Genomic DNA, 16,363 nt, shown 5'->3' with positions numbered 1-16,363 from the left:
TTTCCCCACAGCCCACCAATCCACCCCGACCGACGACACAAACAATGGCCTCGCAATCGAAGCTCCTACCCCCGGAGCGCACCTTCAAGAGCCTCATCTCGAAATTCACAGACCTGTACCTCCAACATCGCACCAATATCTCGCGAACCGTCTACCTGACCCTGTTCTTCGCCCTGCTCAACCGCATCCGCTCGGCCATCTCAGAGCAGAAAGCCGCCGCGCAGCGACAGATCGAGAAACGGCAGCGGGGATCGACGGCACTGGGTCACGGCGGCGAAGGCCCGCCGAAGAGGCAGAAGGTCGAGCTGAACCGGGAATTCTTCAAGAATCTGTTCCGCCTGCTGCGGATATGTATACCAGGGGTGCGCAGCAAGGAGTTCCGGTTGCTGATCAGCCACACGGTGTTCCTGGTGGTCCGGACGCTCATCAGTCTGAAGGTTGCGGCTATGGATGGCGCGTTGGTGTCGAGTCTGGTCAGGGGGAAGGGGAGGGACTTTTTGATGGGCATTGTGTGGTGGATGTTGATAGCTGTGCCGGCGACGTTCACCAATTCTATGGTAGGTTCACATTTCTTGGTGGAGGGAATGTGCTGTGTTAATCTGGTGTACAGCTTTCGTACCATCAGTGCAAACTATCCCTTCAGTATCGAACGCGGTTAACGAACTACATCCACGAGAAATACCTCTCGAGCATGACTTTCTACTCCTTGTCCGCCCTCGATGACCGGATCAAGAATGCAGACCAGCTTATCACTGTGGACGTTTCCAAGTTTGCGAACAGCTTAGCGGAACTATATGGAAACCTGGCCAAGCCGACACTGGATATGCTGATATACAACTACTCGCTATCGAAAAGTGTTGGTGGGGAAGGGCTATTTTTCATGTCTCTCCTGGTCCAACTATCAGCGAATGTTATGAGGGCGTTGACTCCGCCTTTTGGGAAATACGTTGCGGATGAGGCGAGGCTAGAGGGCGAGTTCAGATTCGAGCATTCGAGGGTGATAGATTACAGTGAGGAGATAGCGTTGTACAATGGGCATGAGGCCGAGAAAGATACACTGGACAAGGGGTATTTCACTCTAATTAAGCATGTAAACTGTAAGCACAACCTATTCGTTCTGGATTTGGATGCTGACTCTGTTAGACATATTACGGCGCCGGTTTACGCACGGGATAATGGAGGTAAGCTTTCTGTTTTAATCGTTCAATACGCAATACTAAAAATCCACAGGATTTCATTATCAAATACGTATGGGGTGCGCTAGGACTCGTCCTTTGCAGTGTACCTGTATTTTTCAAGATACCCGGGGCTGCGTCTCAGACGATGGGAGACCGGACCGAAAGTTTCGTCACGAATCGACGGTTACTGCTGTCTAGTTCCGATGCTTTCGGACGGGTCATGTTCTCTTACAAGGAGGTCACCGAGCTTGCTGGATACACCTCCCGAGTCGCGACTCTATTGGAAGTAATGGAAGATATTAAAGCCGGCCGTTTCGAGAAGACTCTCGTGTCTGACGATAACGGTGGCGAGCAATTAGAGCTCATGCGTGGCCGCGGGACAGTGATTGAAAGCGAGGATATTGAGTTCATCGATGTGTAAGTCAGCATCTCTACTTTTCAATTCTCCACTGACCATCTCAGCCCAATTATCACACCCGGTGGCAGCATCCTCGTGAAATCACTGTCCTTCTCCATGAAGCGCGGCGACCACGTCCTCGTAGTCGGGCCCAACGGCTGCGGCAAATCCTCGCTCTTCCGCATCCTCGGTGGGCTCTGGCCCGTCTACGGCGGCACAGTCCGCAAACCACCCCTAACGCAAGTCTTTTACGTTCCTCAGCGACCCTACCTCAGCGCGGGCTCCTTGCGTCAGCAGATCATATACCCCGACTCCCTGCGCACCATGCGGAGTAAAGGCATCACGGACGATGACCTCCTTTCCATCCTCAAGATTCTCGACCTCGACCACCTCGTAGACAGCTTCTCCAATGGCTGGGACGCCGAAGCCGAGTGGCGGGATGTCCTCTCCGGTGGGTTGCAGCAACGCGTCGCCATGGCCCGCCTCTTCTACAACCGACCTAAATACGCCATCCTAGACGAGTGCACGTCCAGCGTTACCCTCGAGATGGAGAAGGTCATGTACGAGCATGCCAAGTCTCTTGACATCACCCTCATGACGGTCAGCCACCGCAGGAGTCTGTGGAAGTACCACAGCAAGATTCTGCAGTTTGACGGGCAGGGAAACTATATCTTCACGGGCCTAGATCCGGAGAGGCGGCTGCAGCTCGAGGATGAGAAGGAGGAGCTGGAAATACGGTTGAGGCAGGTGCCGGAGATCGAAAGGAGGATCGCTGAGTTGAGCGCTGCGTGATTCGGCTCCGGTGTTACATACGGGTGTGGCTGGGCGGGATGGCGATTTGAGTTGGGGCGTAAAGGATATGCAGATGGGGTGGTGTTTGGAACAAATGGGCGAGTAGTAGTAAGGTATTCGACCAGTGATACATATATACGTATTGTATTATCAAAGCCCGTTTGGCCCTCTAAGGATCGAAGTGGTGACCACCACCTAAAACAATAATGGCCTGCAAGCTCTACCAATAATTATTCTGAATAGCGAGTTTCCGTCAGGCTTGTTTTTTCCCATCGGCTAATTTCTCTATATCATATACACGATTATATCATACATACGAATTCTGATATTCCACTCACACGCAAATAAATCTCTTCTACCTTTGTTTTTTTTTTCCCCCTTGATTAACTTCTTGGCTCTACTAATATATTTATTTTTTCCCCTTTTTTTTGTTTCTTTTCTTTTCTTTTCTTTTAAGTTAGGCTTATTTGCACTTTATGGAAATAAAGGCTAGAAATGAGTAAATGCTAGACAAAAAAAGAGGCTAGAAATAAATAAATGCTAGAGATGAATAAAAGCTAGAGATAAACAAGAGCTAGAAATTAACAAACGAACAAATAAACTTCGCCGCTGCTGTTTTTCCACCCGCCATTCTCGGATCACGGTTTGGAATTCAGTAACGTATTGATTGTATTGCGACACGAAATTATCTTGAATAGGGTTAAGCAGGTTACAGACAAGTTCAAGTTCAAGTTGGACCAGAAGGCTTTCGTCCAGAAACTCGTTACACCAACTCCTTCAGACTATCAGGCCCTCGACCCTCGACCTTCGACTCTTGACCCTCGACTTTCGACCCCCCCCCCCCCTCCCGGAGATCGTAAAGCGCCTACCACGCCTCGAACCGCACGCCTCCCCGCTCCTCACCGCTCACCGCTCAGAAGCAGCTTCTTTCTTCGAGCCCGCAAGCAGCAGCGGCTCAATAGCAGTAGTAGTACCTGCAGTAGTATTCGTAGTAGTAGTAGTACTCCCGCCCTCAGCAAGCGAGCCGTAAGAAGCAGAAGCAGAAGCAGAAGCGGAAGAAGCGGAAGAAGCATCTCCGTCTGCCAGCAGGCGGTGCAGCAAGGCTTTGGTGAGGGCGTGTGCACGTCTTTCAAGGTGAGCGTGGGCGCGAGGTCGAGACCTAGGCTGAATCCGAATCTGGCTTTTGGTATCGTCGTCGTCGTCGTCCCCTCCTTTCGCCTTTGACAGTTCTGTTTCTGAAACGGCGAGCAGCGTGGTGCGTAGCTGACATCGCGACGGGCACTGAGGCGTGGATGGCGACAATGTCGAGTACGGGAATCTGATGCCGTGCGGGTAGGTGCTTGCTGAAGAGGGTTGCGATGAGAGGGGTCCTTAGGGCTTGTTAGAGGGAAAGAGGACGGGAGCCGGGGTTGTGGTGGGGGTGGTGGTGGTGGTGAGGGAGGTGGTGGTGGTGGTGGTGGTGGTGGGGGCCGTTTGGATCTGGGTGTGGATTCTTGTGTTGATGCGTCTGCGGCTTCGCGTCTGCGGGCGTCTCAGGGCCAGGGCGCTGGGTCAGTGGTTTTTGGGCTTGGGCTTGGGATTCGGTGAGCGGTTTTTGTGCCTGGATTAGCTCTCGCTTGCGTTGTTTTTGGAGATTCGGGACTGGGGCTGCGAGGTCGGAATGGAGTTGGTTGTTGCTGTTGCTGCCTTTCTGGCGCCGATCAAGGGTCCGTTTTTGCAGTGGTAGAGGGTAGGGAGGTTGGTTGGAGAGGGGTGAGGAGCGTTGGATGAGTGCTGCCGCGGGTTGCAGTGGGGGCCCATTGAAATCGAGATAGGTGTCTAGCATGGAGGGCGAGGATTGGATCGGGATTGCGAGGGTGGTTGAAGACGTGAGTAATAAGAGGCCCAGTGGCAGGGAGAATATGGTTGTGTGCATTTTCTTCTCCCTCTCCTTCTTTGCGGTTACGCGTAGGAAGTCGAAATGGTTTGTTGTGAGTGAGTATGTGAGGAAGTGTTTTTGTTCTGTGTTGTTGTTTTGGTTTATTATAAGCGAGAATCGACAACTTCCTTAATCATGAAAATATTTGAGACCAGACAGGATGTGACGAAAGTAGACATGTATATGAATTTTTATGCGAGGAGGTTCATCCTTTATCTATTGTGTATTTGGGCTGAAGTTTGAAGACAGAACCAACAACGCAAAGCATTGCAGCGCTTCGTCTCAGGCTCGTCGGATCCCTTGCAATCCCAAACGCGCGCTAGGAGTCTGCCTAAGCGAATGTCTCGTTTCTTGGATGAGATGTTTGAAGATGTGACATTTGAAGATGGGCACTAGTTTTCGGTGATAGTGAAGCCAGGGGGTATGGCCCCAGGATGGAGCGTATGATTGAGGTAGTGGAGTACACAAGATGTCCGAAGGCGATATAAATTATATCACGTGATATGTGTCCCCGACAACATGCTTGCTGTGGATTGGCCTGGAGAGAAAGACAGTAGACAGGTGCTGGATTCTTTATGCCGAGGTATTCAGGGTATAATTTTACCGAGTAAGATCGGAAGCCACCGCTTGCGAGCCGATTGACCGCGAGGTGATACCGAACATCACCTGTTCTTCGTGCAACAGTGAGAGTGCACCAAAAGAGCAGCTGTGGTCTGGATTCAGTCACTGGGCCTATGGAATGCCCTCTTCCTAACTAGAGCTACATAGAAATTAAGCACTAGTGCACACATATATATCATGTCGTCGCTTAACGTACGTCGTGAAATATTGAGAGCGGCGGGTATCAACCTTATTTACCCTACTCATACCGTCTTTCATTATTTTCGGACACAATCACAAACAAACGCGTATGGGAAGAAAGAAAAGACACAGACGTAAACGAGCAGCAAAGAGCGCATACCGATTCATAAACGAGCAATCGGCTTTTCGTACTCGGCATGATCCTCGATACCACCCACCCCAGGGCCTTCCTACCCAACCTAACCAGAAAAGCGATATAACTTCGAATTCCAAGAGCAGCAATAAAACCAAATGGCCATTTCACGCAAGTGGAAGATTGTCCTGCAATTTGCGCTGATCATCTCTATCAGCGCTTCGACTGCGGGTTTAGCAGGTGGTCTGACAAACAAGGTGTCGAGATGGGGGAGTTCGACGAAGATGAAGGATAAGATTGATACGGGTGGTCATTTGAGAAATGAGACGGTAGTTGAAGGTGGTGATTTAGGAAATGGGACGAAGGATGCGATGCTGATGGGGACAGGTGGCGATAGGATGATGTCGAGGTGGGAGAGTGTAGGAGGAGGGAGAGGAAGGGCAGTATGGGTGGGAAGAGCTTTGAATTGTTGATTTGAAGGAGATAGACGAAGGAGATAGAAGCAGAGGGTAATGAATATGGGGAGAAAGGTCTGATAGCTGCGGAAAGTAAAATGGTGTAGACAGCCTGAGGTCCATGTTGCGAAGCAGAAAAGACAAATCGACACCACCTACACCCGAAGATAATACGGCATCGGATTGTGGAGAAGAGAGTATTCAGAAGAAATCTTTGAAGCATTCTCTCGCAAAATACATTGGGGAGAAGTGATACTCCCAGATACTGGTTGAAAGTCCGCTACGAAATACAAGACAAGCATTGATTAGTCATCAACCTAGCGCCTATCTCAAATGCAACATCATCTCAACATCTTATACCAACGTCAACATCTCCCTCTCACGAAGTACCAATCGAGATTTATTCAAAGAGAAGATACGCCTATCTCCCAGCCACCAATCCATCACCAGGGGGTTTCTTCGTATCCATCCGCAGCTTCCACCTAGAAAGCACGGCCATCACGTGGACCGCGACCAGTCCAGTATTGAGTCGGCACTGCCTTCATTCTTGAGACTGATGTTTCTTTACACACTGCATACGCCCGCCGCGGATGAATCCACTAGCCATGGAAATGACCCAGTCGTATAAACACTTCGAGACGCCATCGTTACGCCCACCTGATCCATCCCTCCCATTCCGGAAATGCGGTCAAGTATGATACAGATAGGTCTCAGACCCTATGCCCGGATCCTCAGTTGGCCAGCTTATTCTCCCCCGTAATTTACAGAATTAAATCGTGCTACTGGTATCAAGTGGTGTCTCAAGTCTGCCCGGCGCTATAAGATGGGATGGACTATCCACCTTTGTTTTTTCCTCTCTCTAAATGTATGTCTTCTTCGCTGGCAAATGGCAAAGCCAATGCGCAAGTCCCTTGCTTCGAATTTCGGGCTCAGGATCAGGATAATCAGGGATATATTCTCATCTCTGAGCTATTAATGGGAAGGAAGGGATATCAGCTCATCAGCTTGAGTTAGCAAGCAGAGAGAGAGCTCCTCGCAGAGAACAATTAATACAATACAATACAATCACATCACATCATACCAACCAGCCTCGCAACCCAGACATTCTCCCTCTCTCATCTCGTAGCTCCAAAGTGATCTCGCTGGTGTCTGGACAAAAGAAGAAGAAAGCGAATTGATAGGAATCTAAAATTATATGAATGTATAGCTATAGATATATAGATATATGTAAGTAGATATAAATATATACAATTTCCAAGACGCAGATAATCTGAAGCCAAAGGCGGGGGGGATTGCGAGGTTGGGTTCCTGTTTACCTTCGCTGCCGTCCTCTTCGCCGTCGCTGCCTTGGAAGTTTGGTGGCAAGGGGGGGGGGGATGAATGAGTGAGTGATTTGTGCTATTAGAAGAAAGAAAAGAAAGAAAAGAAAAAGAAAAGAGAAAGAGAGAGAGAGAGAGAGAGAGAGAGAGAGAGAGAGAGAGAGAGAGATAGAAACACATAAGCAAGGAGCCTAGGTCGATAATACAGAAGAATAGAGAGAGGTGTTGGCAGTTACCATATACAGCGGTGATGATCTCCCATCCACCCTAAACAATTAGCCATCTATATACTGACGCAGGGGCCGAGATATATCAACAGAGTACTTCCAAATTGCGGATGAGCGCATCCCGTACCTCCACGCGCAATGGCAACATCACTGTCGCAGCCGCTCCTCGTCACTTGCACGCCTCCTACCGTCTGAGCCTGGCCTTTCGTCCTCCGCGCTCTCCACGTGCATACTAGCCCACGGACTCTGCTTCCTGAGTCTAAAGCCATAGCGATCCAGGATGAACGGGATCGGCACCATGAGACAGGCCAGGCCGGCCAGCAAGCTTGTGGCGCCTTGGTTGCCGAGTCTGTGGTACATCTGTCTTCCGAAGAGCGGGAAGCCGGCTCCAGCTATGTTGCGGATGAGGCCGATGCCCGCGAGCGCTGACGCGGAGAAAGTCTGTATATATATATATGTGTGTGCATGTATTAGGAACCAGATGAGGAACAAGATTCGCGAGAGGGAGATAGATGGCACACGGGTGGTGCGAGACGAACCTTGTAGGAGTCTTCAGTATAAGTATAGGTCATCAGAATCAATGTGTAGAAGCTCCACCCCCACAGCCCACTCGCCAGGATCGGCACGATCCAATGCACACTTTGGTCACTCGTCCACGCAAACCAGAATAAGCTGATGGGAAGCGCGACACTCGCAATCTTGCCCATCATGACTCTCGCTTCGGGCGCATTCCGCTCGCCGCTCTCCTTGACCTTCCGCTGGTAGTACGGTTCTTGGAAGAGGTAGCTGGTGAACGGGCCGATCGATATGCCTGTGGAAATGCCGAGGAAGCAGAGTCCGGTGTGGATGGTGTCGAAGCCGTGGCCCGAAGGCCCAAAAACGATCACGAAGGCCGAGTTGAAGAGGAAGGAGAGGCCGTAGAGGTACCCGTTATACAGGGCGCTGAACTGGATGATGGATTCTGTATACAGGAAGATAAACGGCCGCTTCAGCGCGGTCTGCGCAAGTTGCGACGCGGCTTTTTTGACCCGCTGCACTCGCGGGATCCCATGGGAGCCCTGTGAGGGTGGTGTGCGTCCCATTCGAGCCAGGATGATATTATGCCTCGTTTCTCTGAGGGTGAGCACCATGATGACCCAGAACGCGCCACACACGCCTAGCAGAGCCCAAAACACATCTCTAAACCCGCGAGTCCCAGCCACGAAAGCGAACAGGAAATATCCGGATGGAGAACCACATGTAGCTGCCCACAGATAGATAGACATCGGGATCCCAGTATCATGAGAATCCCATAAATCTGCGATGGTACCTCCAAAGTTCGCGACCGTGACAGAAGAGAACATGCCTGATAGCAGTCTTAAGACCAGGAAGCCCCCGAGATCCTGGACCAAAGCCGTGCCGAGCAGGAAGAGGAGGAAGACGCCGTAGGATAGGATGTAGATGGGACTTCGTCCGAAATACTCTGATAGGGGCGCGAGGGTCATAGGACCGAGTGCGAGGCCGAGGATGTAGAGGGAGAGACCCAGAGTGCCGACTTCTGCTGAGACTCCGAACTCTGCTTGCATCTGCTTCTCGGCTGGCGCGTAGCCGGACGCTCCCCAGGAGACGGAGAGGTCGACCAAGGTTATAGCGAAGACTATGGACCATTTGCGCCAGGAGGGCCAGTTTCGTGGGTTGGAAGGATGGCCAGGGGCGAATTGAGGCTCGTGTGAGGGCTCAGATGGCGAGGTGTTTGAGGGCGAAGGGGAGAGTTGTGGTTCGTGAGGTAGATGGGAAAGATGCTGGTTCGGGGTCGGGGTCGGGGTCGGGTTCGGGTTCGGGTTCCTTGAGGAACTGGCCTCCGTGTTGGTAGGGTTTGAGCGGAGAGGATCCATTTTCGAGCTTCAACTTGCACTTCGGATGCTGATTCGGATTCGAATTCTGGTTCTGGTTCTTACTGTCCTATGCCTATGTCCTCAGAGGACTGCTCATCCAGATCCGCAGGACTCGAGTTGGTAGGTTTTTGTTCAGAGCATGGAAAGACACCCGTCGGTCGATATACCTGAAATGGCACAACTCGACCAACACCACGGAGAGGGAGAAACAGCAAGCGACAACAATCATGACCCCATAGCGAATATATACCGAGGGAGAGAGATATATATATATATATATATATATATCTATATTTATATATTATGTTGTACTTATATACTGATAGAGCTGGCTGGACGATCGACAGCGGCTGCAGAACCGATGACGCTGCTGTGGGCCGCTACCTGGTGCTCGGTACCGACTGCACTCCGTAGCTTTGACCTCTCAATAATGATTGAGCTGGCGATGGTCGTCGGGGCTCGTGTGATATCCTGCCATCGGACCAATGCGTCCATATAGTGATGATACAAAATTGCATATAACCGAGTGTTGTTTACTGCGGCCCCTAGAAAGATGGAACTCGGGTGTGCTTTCTGTTCTTTTTCATTGGGAATGGAATTCCAACCTGTCCTTGACTAAGGCAAGGAAGAGTCCCCATACTGTAGAGCGGATTGAGCTGTAGATCTCCCGAGCCAAACTGCAAACTGAATCGCGGGAATATCGATGATTGTTCTGACATTCCAGCCTTATGGCTTGACAACACCAGACAAGAAATACTGGTTGGGCAAAGCTGCAGAGACCGAAGAAGGGCTCGGTAGGTAGAGAGGTGTGTCCTTGAGCAGCCTATGAAACTACTATCTAAGTATTTGAAGCTGATAACGTCTGCTTTGGTCATCTTCTCCGTGGCTTAAAACACTTTCCGGTCCCTGCCTGACTTGTTGTCTTTCCATCAAAAACGGGGAGCATGGCCGCAGAGAGCGGGAATCCATAGGAACTTATCCATAAGATCAATGTTCTGCGGCGTCTCGTCCCGCCAGCATCCAGACCTTGGGATATGCTCGAGATTCTGTACGCTTGTACAGTGAAACCCCGATGGCCAATATCGCATGACAATATCTAAAGAGATACTGGGCCGTATGACCAGAGCGACCACAGAGCCATAGCCCAGCCCTTTGAAGGGTTCAAGGTAGTACCTTCAGTTGCAATACCCCAAACTATTAGGGGCATATTGGCTCAGCGGGCCGTAGATGCTGCCGTATGAACAGGACCAGAAGCAGGATCATACCCGGATCCTGTAGTCGTTGGACCCGGCGTCAAGCCTCCGACAACTGGATCAGCACTCACAGCGATATCTGCCAAAGCTTCAACAGCTTTCCCCTTCCCTTTGTCCATATGCGCCCCTTCAGCATCATCCATCACCGTATCCCCCTCCGCATCCATAGCCGCCGTCACCGACAAACCAGGTATCGTCCGCACCGCTGCATCCGCATCAACCGCCCTCTCCTCCCCAGAAGTATGCAAGCCCCCCTCTCCCATGGTACTATAAACATCATCCTCCGCCTCAAACTTCCACTCCCCTTCAAAACCCGGCAATGCCTCTCCATCTCTCCCACCTCTCCCACCACCAATACCGCCCTCCTCGCTACCACTCTCCCAGCTACTCCCACTCTCACTCCCACTCCCGCTCGCACTCCCTCTTTCCACCAGCCTCAGCGTCTCCCCCAGCACCAGGAAATCCCTCTCCAGCATCTCCGCCCAATTCTGCACATTCCCCAGCTCCTTGACGCGCCGCCCCCCCTCCGCCGCCAGCTTCCCCAGCTTCTCGCTCTCCCGGCGCAGGCCCTCGGTCGCCCTCACGACGTCGGCCTGCTGCTTGGACAGCTGCTTCGAGTTGGCGTGGAGGTTCTGCGCGCGCGAGCGCAGCGAGCGGTCCAGCGAAGAGCCGATGTTCGTCATGGAGGCTTCGAGCGCCGCGCGCGCTTCGGCCACTTGCCGCTGCGTTTCCGGGGATTGCGTGCTGGGGATTGAGGGCGAGGCGGAGGAGGCGGAGGCCGAGAGGGAGGGGGAGTGCGTGTTTGTTGTTGAGTGGGAGGAGGGGGCGAGGCTGGGGGAAATGGAGGGGGGTACTGTGCGGGGCCGAGGGAGGGGAGGAGGGGGCGCACTGCTGGTTGAGGCGTGGGTGGACATGGCCGTTGCGTTTGCTATCGCAAGTGAGAGAGAGGTAAGTTCTGGTTCAATTGGGGACGATGCCGTGGTAGTGAAGACAGATGGATGAGGATCAGTGAAGGAAAGCTTCCGTGACTTGGGCAGAGCGGGTTAGGTGAAGCTTGTAAGGAAGTAATGCGGGGTTGCAGCTCGGAAAGATGGGCAATCGTCAAGAGTCGGAGAGCTGGATCAGCACGAGAAATGTTACCACGAAAGTCCAGACACATCACAAGAATGCATGAAGAATAAGAACGCCGTTATTGCAAGATTTTAGTATTCCCCTTGGATTGCCGAAGACCCTGCACTGATCTTGCCATCAAGTAGCAGTCCGCAAATGCAACTCCAAGCCATGTCTCCACAGAAATACAATCCCAACCAAGCGGCCAGCAGTAGAAAAGCCCTCTACTTTCTCAGTTGGCGCTGGTAGAAAGCAAGCTCCTCGCCCTCCAAGATGTAACCATCGCAACGTCCGCTCTGCCCTGGGCGGGATGAGATGACGGCAAACAGACGACCAGCCTCGAACTGCTTCTCCAACGCCGGCTCGACCTTTCCTTGAGCAGCGAAACGTGCATGGTGCTTCTTCTCGACGGACTTGCTCTTCTTGGTGTCGGGCTCAGCGATCTCTTGTCCAGCCTTCTGTTGACGTCTGCGACCGAGGTTTTGTCCGTAATGGGCCTCGTACCATTGACGGAAAGGAGCGGCATCGACCTGGACAACGGCGGAGCGGGTGAGGGTGTTGGTTCGGACCAACTCGTTGTTGGACGGGTGGAAGGCGACGACGATAACACGGACCTTGCGTGCGATTCCCTCGGAGGCCCAGGAGAAGTTACCGGCTTCGAGACGCAGGGCACGGAACTTGCGGTTTCCTCCACGGGTGCGGACAAGATGGATTCTCTTGGCTCCGATACGGGTGTTGGACTCTTGTCGGCCGGCTTCGAAAGCGCGCTTCTTCCCTGAAAAATTCTTAGTCTAAGAATTAAGAGGTTGGAACATAATGCCATAGGCAATATGGGCTTTCTACTACGCACGGTAATATGCTCGCTTCGCACCAGAAGCTGAGCGCTTGTGTCTGCTGTCTCTGGAGATACCCATGATTGCGGATTCTGGATGGAGAGAGAAGTTAGCGGATATCTGGAGAGGTTGGAGCTTGGGAAGTGAAGTGATTGAACAAGCCAGAGGGAAGAAGACACGCAGAACCGTTCCAACAAGCAGAGCAGCCCCCAGGAGATTTATAGCAGATGCGAACCACAGTGCAATGTGGTGATCCTCTCGGAGCCGCATTCGCATTTTATGCGCTCGACATCGCGATTGTCGCAGCTGCCTCCATCATCATCCCGTCGCCGACTCTGGTTGTGCTTGATTCTGCGTGTATTCGATTCGACATCGGCACCGGCGTACACGAGGGTTCGCGGACTGGACTGACCTGCGGATTCCGGTGTGTCAAGGGTGAGTTGGTTGTCGAGTTTGGCGGGAAGTCGTTAAGGTCGCGGTTCTCTGCCACAAAAAAATCCGCTGTTTGTGCGTTCGAATTGGAATTAGGCTCCTCGCTTCTTAGCGCCAGAACGTTAATCACGTGATAATTCGGTCCCCAGCCAAGCAAGTCACGGCATCGACACCGACACCGACACCGACACCGACATCGACATCGATGTTATCCCGACTCTCTAAACTTCCTGTTCCTTCAAATTTTCCCCGGCCATGTACGAGCTACGAGGACTAGCTTCACGGATCCCAATGCGACGCATCTCATCGGTTACGAGAATCCGGGCTGGATAATTATCGTTTATACACTCGAAAATGTGTGTATGCTGTGGCAGTGGCACTTGCACTCTGCCTGCTCGCCATCTTTGCTGGAGAAGCAGTTGGTGCTTAGAGTTGTCGAGCGAGTGGCAACTACGTTTCAGCGGAAAGAAATCTTGAATATCGACGAAAATAGTTGGTGGTTAGTGGAGTTTAGTGAAAATCCATACTTGATACCAAGAGCCCTGCTATCGGCCTCAGGCTTAGAATTCATCCTCGGAATCCAGTCTCGAGTCGCGGGATCTGTGGTCACTACTTCACTTTGTAAGGAAACCAGAGATCCAGCAGAGATCCGGCAGAGATCCGGAACTGTTGCTGTCAATTTTTCTCAAAGCCTCTGACGAGAATCACATCTTAGGCAAGGCTTTCTATTTGTATTTGACTTATTGCATTCGTTCATCCTAGGAGATGGATCCAGATATCTCCACTCAGCCATCAACGGATCAATCTCGCAAGGCTATTGGACGATCTTGTCGTCGTTCTCCATCAAGCCTTTTACAAACTTGATAACAGGAAAATCGGCATCCCGTAGCTCCTCAGACACCACTCACTTCTCCTTGTAGGCCTCCCCAATCATCTCCATGGCCTCTTTTCCACCTTTCACTCCCAAAGTGCAATAATCACTATCTCAGACAACATGTACAGAGCACGATAATCGCGAGCACGCAGTTCATCATAGCCCTTGATTTCAATTGTACGAACTCCCACATCCAGGAGGTTGGCCTGCAGATCCCAAAAGTTTACGTTGTGCATAGCCAGGAGGGTGAAATCGTCCCAGGAGGCGAAACTCAGCGTGTCCTCATTCTTGTTGAAGTACATGAACGTGCCGACGTCTCTCGGGTAGTAGCGAAGGCCGAAGATGCGGAGGGGCCGGAAGTGCTTTGGGATTGTCGCGGTGATTCTCATCACGTACTGACCAGCTCTCTCGAACCCGACGATCCAGGAGATAATCAGTACAGTCTCCTTTTCTTCTGGAAGTGCAAATCCCTGGACCGCAAGGCGAAGTTCAATTGTAAGGCGAGGGAAGGGGCTGTGGGACTCGGAGGCTGAGGGTATCTAGCCCTCATCTAGACGGACACTTTGACAAAGCGGATCTAAGACTCTTTGGGTTCTTGGTTTCTTGGCTTAGGGCTCTCCGCGGTGGTTTTGGAGCTTCATTAGAATAGTAGGAGCAGTGCTCGCTCGTGGGATATCGTCATTGTAGCGATGTCTCCATTTTGTCTCGAATAGTTCGAAGCCTAGCCCACCCTGGAGAGGGAATAGGATTGTCAGATTACGATCGTTCATAGGGTCAAGGAGGAAGTGATTGGCTTACATCTAAACGCCCGCACAGGAACTGCAGATGCTCAGGAATCTGAGATTGGATTTGGAAGAGAGTTAGAAGTCAAATTGAAATGACCCGGGAGTGCAAAAGCCACTAGATGGTCCTCCATCTCCAAGTCGCTCCAAGGTCAAAAATGCCTGCTGCCTGCCCATTAATCGCTTGTCAGCTCTCTTACTATTAAGACTTGAAATGGGCCAGCATGCATACAAAAAGTTCTGAAAGTGAAACTGATGAGAGGTAACATGGTCCAGCGCGTCTCGCTTAAGAAATCCGGCTTGCAAGCCATTCGGTTCAAAAGCCAAGACCGTGATAGCTATGATATGGTTTATATACGGCAGTACAGTAGGATAGAATAGCCGGGGGTACCAATTTATCAAGTTGATTTGGGTCTGGATCTCTATTTGTAGATGCATGCCAGCTTTCAAGTCTTCCGATGTTGGAAGCCCTCGTGACGAGGTCACGCATGGTGGTAGTCTGCTTGTAGCAAATTGCCATTTGCTATGTTAATAGGAAAACATTCCACTGATTCCAGGCTCGAACACTATATCCTTATTGTCGGTATCACAGGTACCGATGAGAAGTACGAATATATAGGTGGTACCAATTGCATCTTGGCGCCTACAGTACTAACGATGTTATAATGCATGAACCCCCTTTTCGCACCAAAACTACTCGTCGGTTACCTTGAATTTAATTCGAAAGAATTGACCGACTTGCTGCGCCAGGTCGGGATTTTTTTACAAATTAAATTCAAGGTAACCGACGATTAAGGGTCAAAACTTCGAAAAAGATTCACATTAGCCGTAATTCGTTAATCCCATCCTCGGGAAGCTAGTTAATTGGACCGTTATGCTTAATCTGCTTATTCAATGGAACCAGATGCATAAAACAAGAAGTGAAATCGCTCCCCTCGTTTTTTCTTTTCCATCCTTTCCAAAATTTGCGGGTATAACTCGAAATATCAAGCGAAAGTCAACTTTCTACCATGCTTCCTGCTTTACCTAACTCTGTCAAACAATGATATGGATTAGAACCGTCATCTGCGAGCCAAACATCCTCTAAATCTTGCTCTCTCATAGGAGGATTCACTGGATGCGAAAAGTGTGTGGCATACGGTGCTTACCAGGCCTCCATCCAATCAAAGACTTGTCTTGAGACCGTCAATTGCCTAAAAAGCTTTGGTATCGATGGGGGAAAAGCCTTAACATGTAATTTAATGTAAGAAGTTGCGAAAAGATACAAAGCGGGAGACCGGCAGCCACGAGAAGCAGGACTGGAAAGCAGTTGAGACGACTTTGGGGTGCATATCTGAGATGGTGGAAGATATATCACTCAATCAACTCTTTCTTCACGTGCATTGAATTGAAGTTGTCTTTTACCAAGACGCAGGTGTTCCATATATAACTTTCGTTATATGATTGAATTCAAAAAAGATTAGCATATATACCACGGTACAGGCCTAAGTATTACCCCCCGAGGGTGCGTCAAAAGTCTAGTTTCCACTTTGAACCCCCTAGTTACTCTACCCTCGAGGGGTAATACTTACGCCTGCGACATAGTAAGTATATATATATATATTTGCCACAGGAGATCCTACCGGAGCAACTCGTAGCCGTCGGTCAGATGTATGATTGTAAAAAGGAATGCCGAGCATCGCTAATTTGAAAGTAAGGATGTGGAAGTGAAGGATGTTTATTGTACTACGTACGTAGTATGTCCGAACGTACCGCGCGCTTATTCGTTACCCCTGATCTGGTGGAGACAAGCGAAATCTCAATTTGATATTCATCCGTGGATCTCGTATTGGGTCGATTATTTCCCATGCCTCGAAGAAAGTGGAGTTGTATTTCCCATGCCTCAACCCACTTTTTGAGTAGGCCCGCCCAGCCAAATCTACTCGCTGCTTAACGCTACATTTAACGACCTCGGCTTCGGTATACTCGATTCTGATATAAATACA

General features: G+C 50.7%; 5 protein-coding genes across 5 annotated transcripts; 1 reads left to right on the top strand and 4 right to left on the bottom strand.

Moving 5' to 3' along the window:
• Window positions 1-44: 44 nt before the first annotated feature.
• On the top strand, window positions 45-2,367 carry L3040_006824 (uncharacterized protein; the record flags this gene model as incomplete). The annotated part of the gene is made up of 5 exons (XM_007290454.1): window positions 45-557; window positions 611-1,097; window positions 1,144-1,181; window positions 1,231-1,595; window positions 1,641-2,367. 5 exons carry the CDS (start codon window positions 45-47, stop codon window positions 2,365-2,367), a joined length of 2,130 nt encoding a protein of 709 aa, XP_007290516.1.
• A 5,000-nt stretch (window positions 2,368-7,367) lies between these two features.
• On the bottom strand, window positions 7,368-9,094 carry L3040_006823 (uncharacterized protein; the record flags this gene model as incomplete). The annotated part of the gene is made up of 2 exons (XM_007290457.2): window positions 7,368-7,661; window positions 7,760-9,094. 2 exons carry the CDS (start codon window positions 9,092-9,094, stop codon window positions 7,368-7,370), a joined length of 1,629 nt encoding a protein of 542 aa, XP_007290519.2.
• Window positions 9,095-10,307: 1,213 nt separating this feature from the next.
• On the bottom strand, window positions 10,308-11,261 carry L3040_006822 (uncharacterized protein; the record flags this gene model as incomplete). Its single annotated transcript, XM_066156049.1, has 2 exons — window positions 10,308-10,552; window positions 10,766-11,261. The coding sequence occupies 2 exons, from the start codon at window positions 11,259-11,261 to the stop codon at window positions 10,308-10,310; spliced, it is 741 nt and encodes a 246-aa protein (XP_066010868.1).
• A 420-nt stretch (window positions 11,262-11,681) lies between these two features.
• L3040_006821 (uncharacterized protein) lies at window positions 11,682-13,024 on the bottom strand (the record flags this gene model as incomplete). Its single annotated transcript, XM_066156048.1, has 5 exons — window positions 11,682-12,232; window positions 12,308-12,320; window positions 12,368-12,382; window positions 12,703-12,791; window positions 12,991-13,024. The coding sequence occupies 5 exons, from the start codon at window positions 13,022-13,024 to the stop codon at window positions 11,682-11,684; spliced, it is 702 nt and encodes a 233-aa protein (XP_066010867.1).
• Window positions 13,025-13,679: 655 nt separating this feature from the next.
• Window positions 13,680-13,985, bottom strand: L3040_006820 (uncharacterized protein; the record flags this gene model as incomplete). The annotated part of the gene is made up of 1 exon (XM_007290460.2): window positions 13,680-13,985. One exon carries the CDS (start codon window positions 13,983-13,985, stop codon window positions 13,680-13,682), a length of 306 nt encoding a protein of 101 aa, XP_007290522.2.
• Window positions 13,986-16,363: the final 2,378 nt, after the last annotated feature.

The sequence above is a fragment of the Drepanopeziza brunnea genome (assembly GCF_022702325.1).
Source record: "Drepanopeziza brunnea f. sp. 'multigermtubi' strain 214-2 chromosome Unknown ctg12, whole genome shotgun sequence".
Classification (NCBI taxonomy): domain Eukaryota; kingdom Fungi; phylum Ascomycota; class Leotiomycetes; order Helotiales; family Drepanopezizaceae; genus Drepanopeziza; species Drepanopeziza brunnea.
This window is presented reverse-complemented; position numbering and strand designations above follow the sequence as displayed.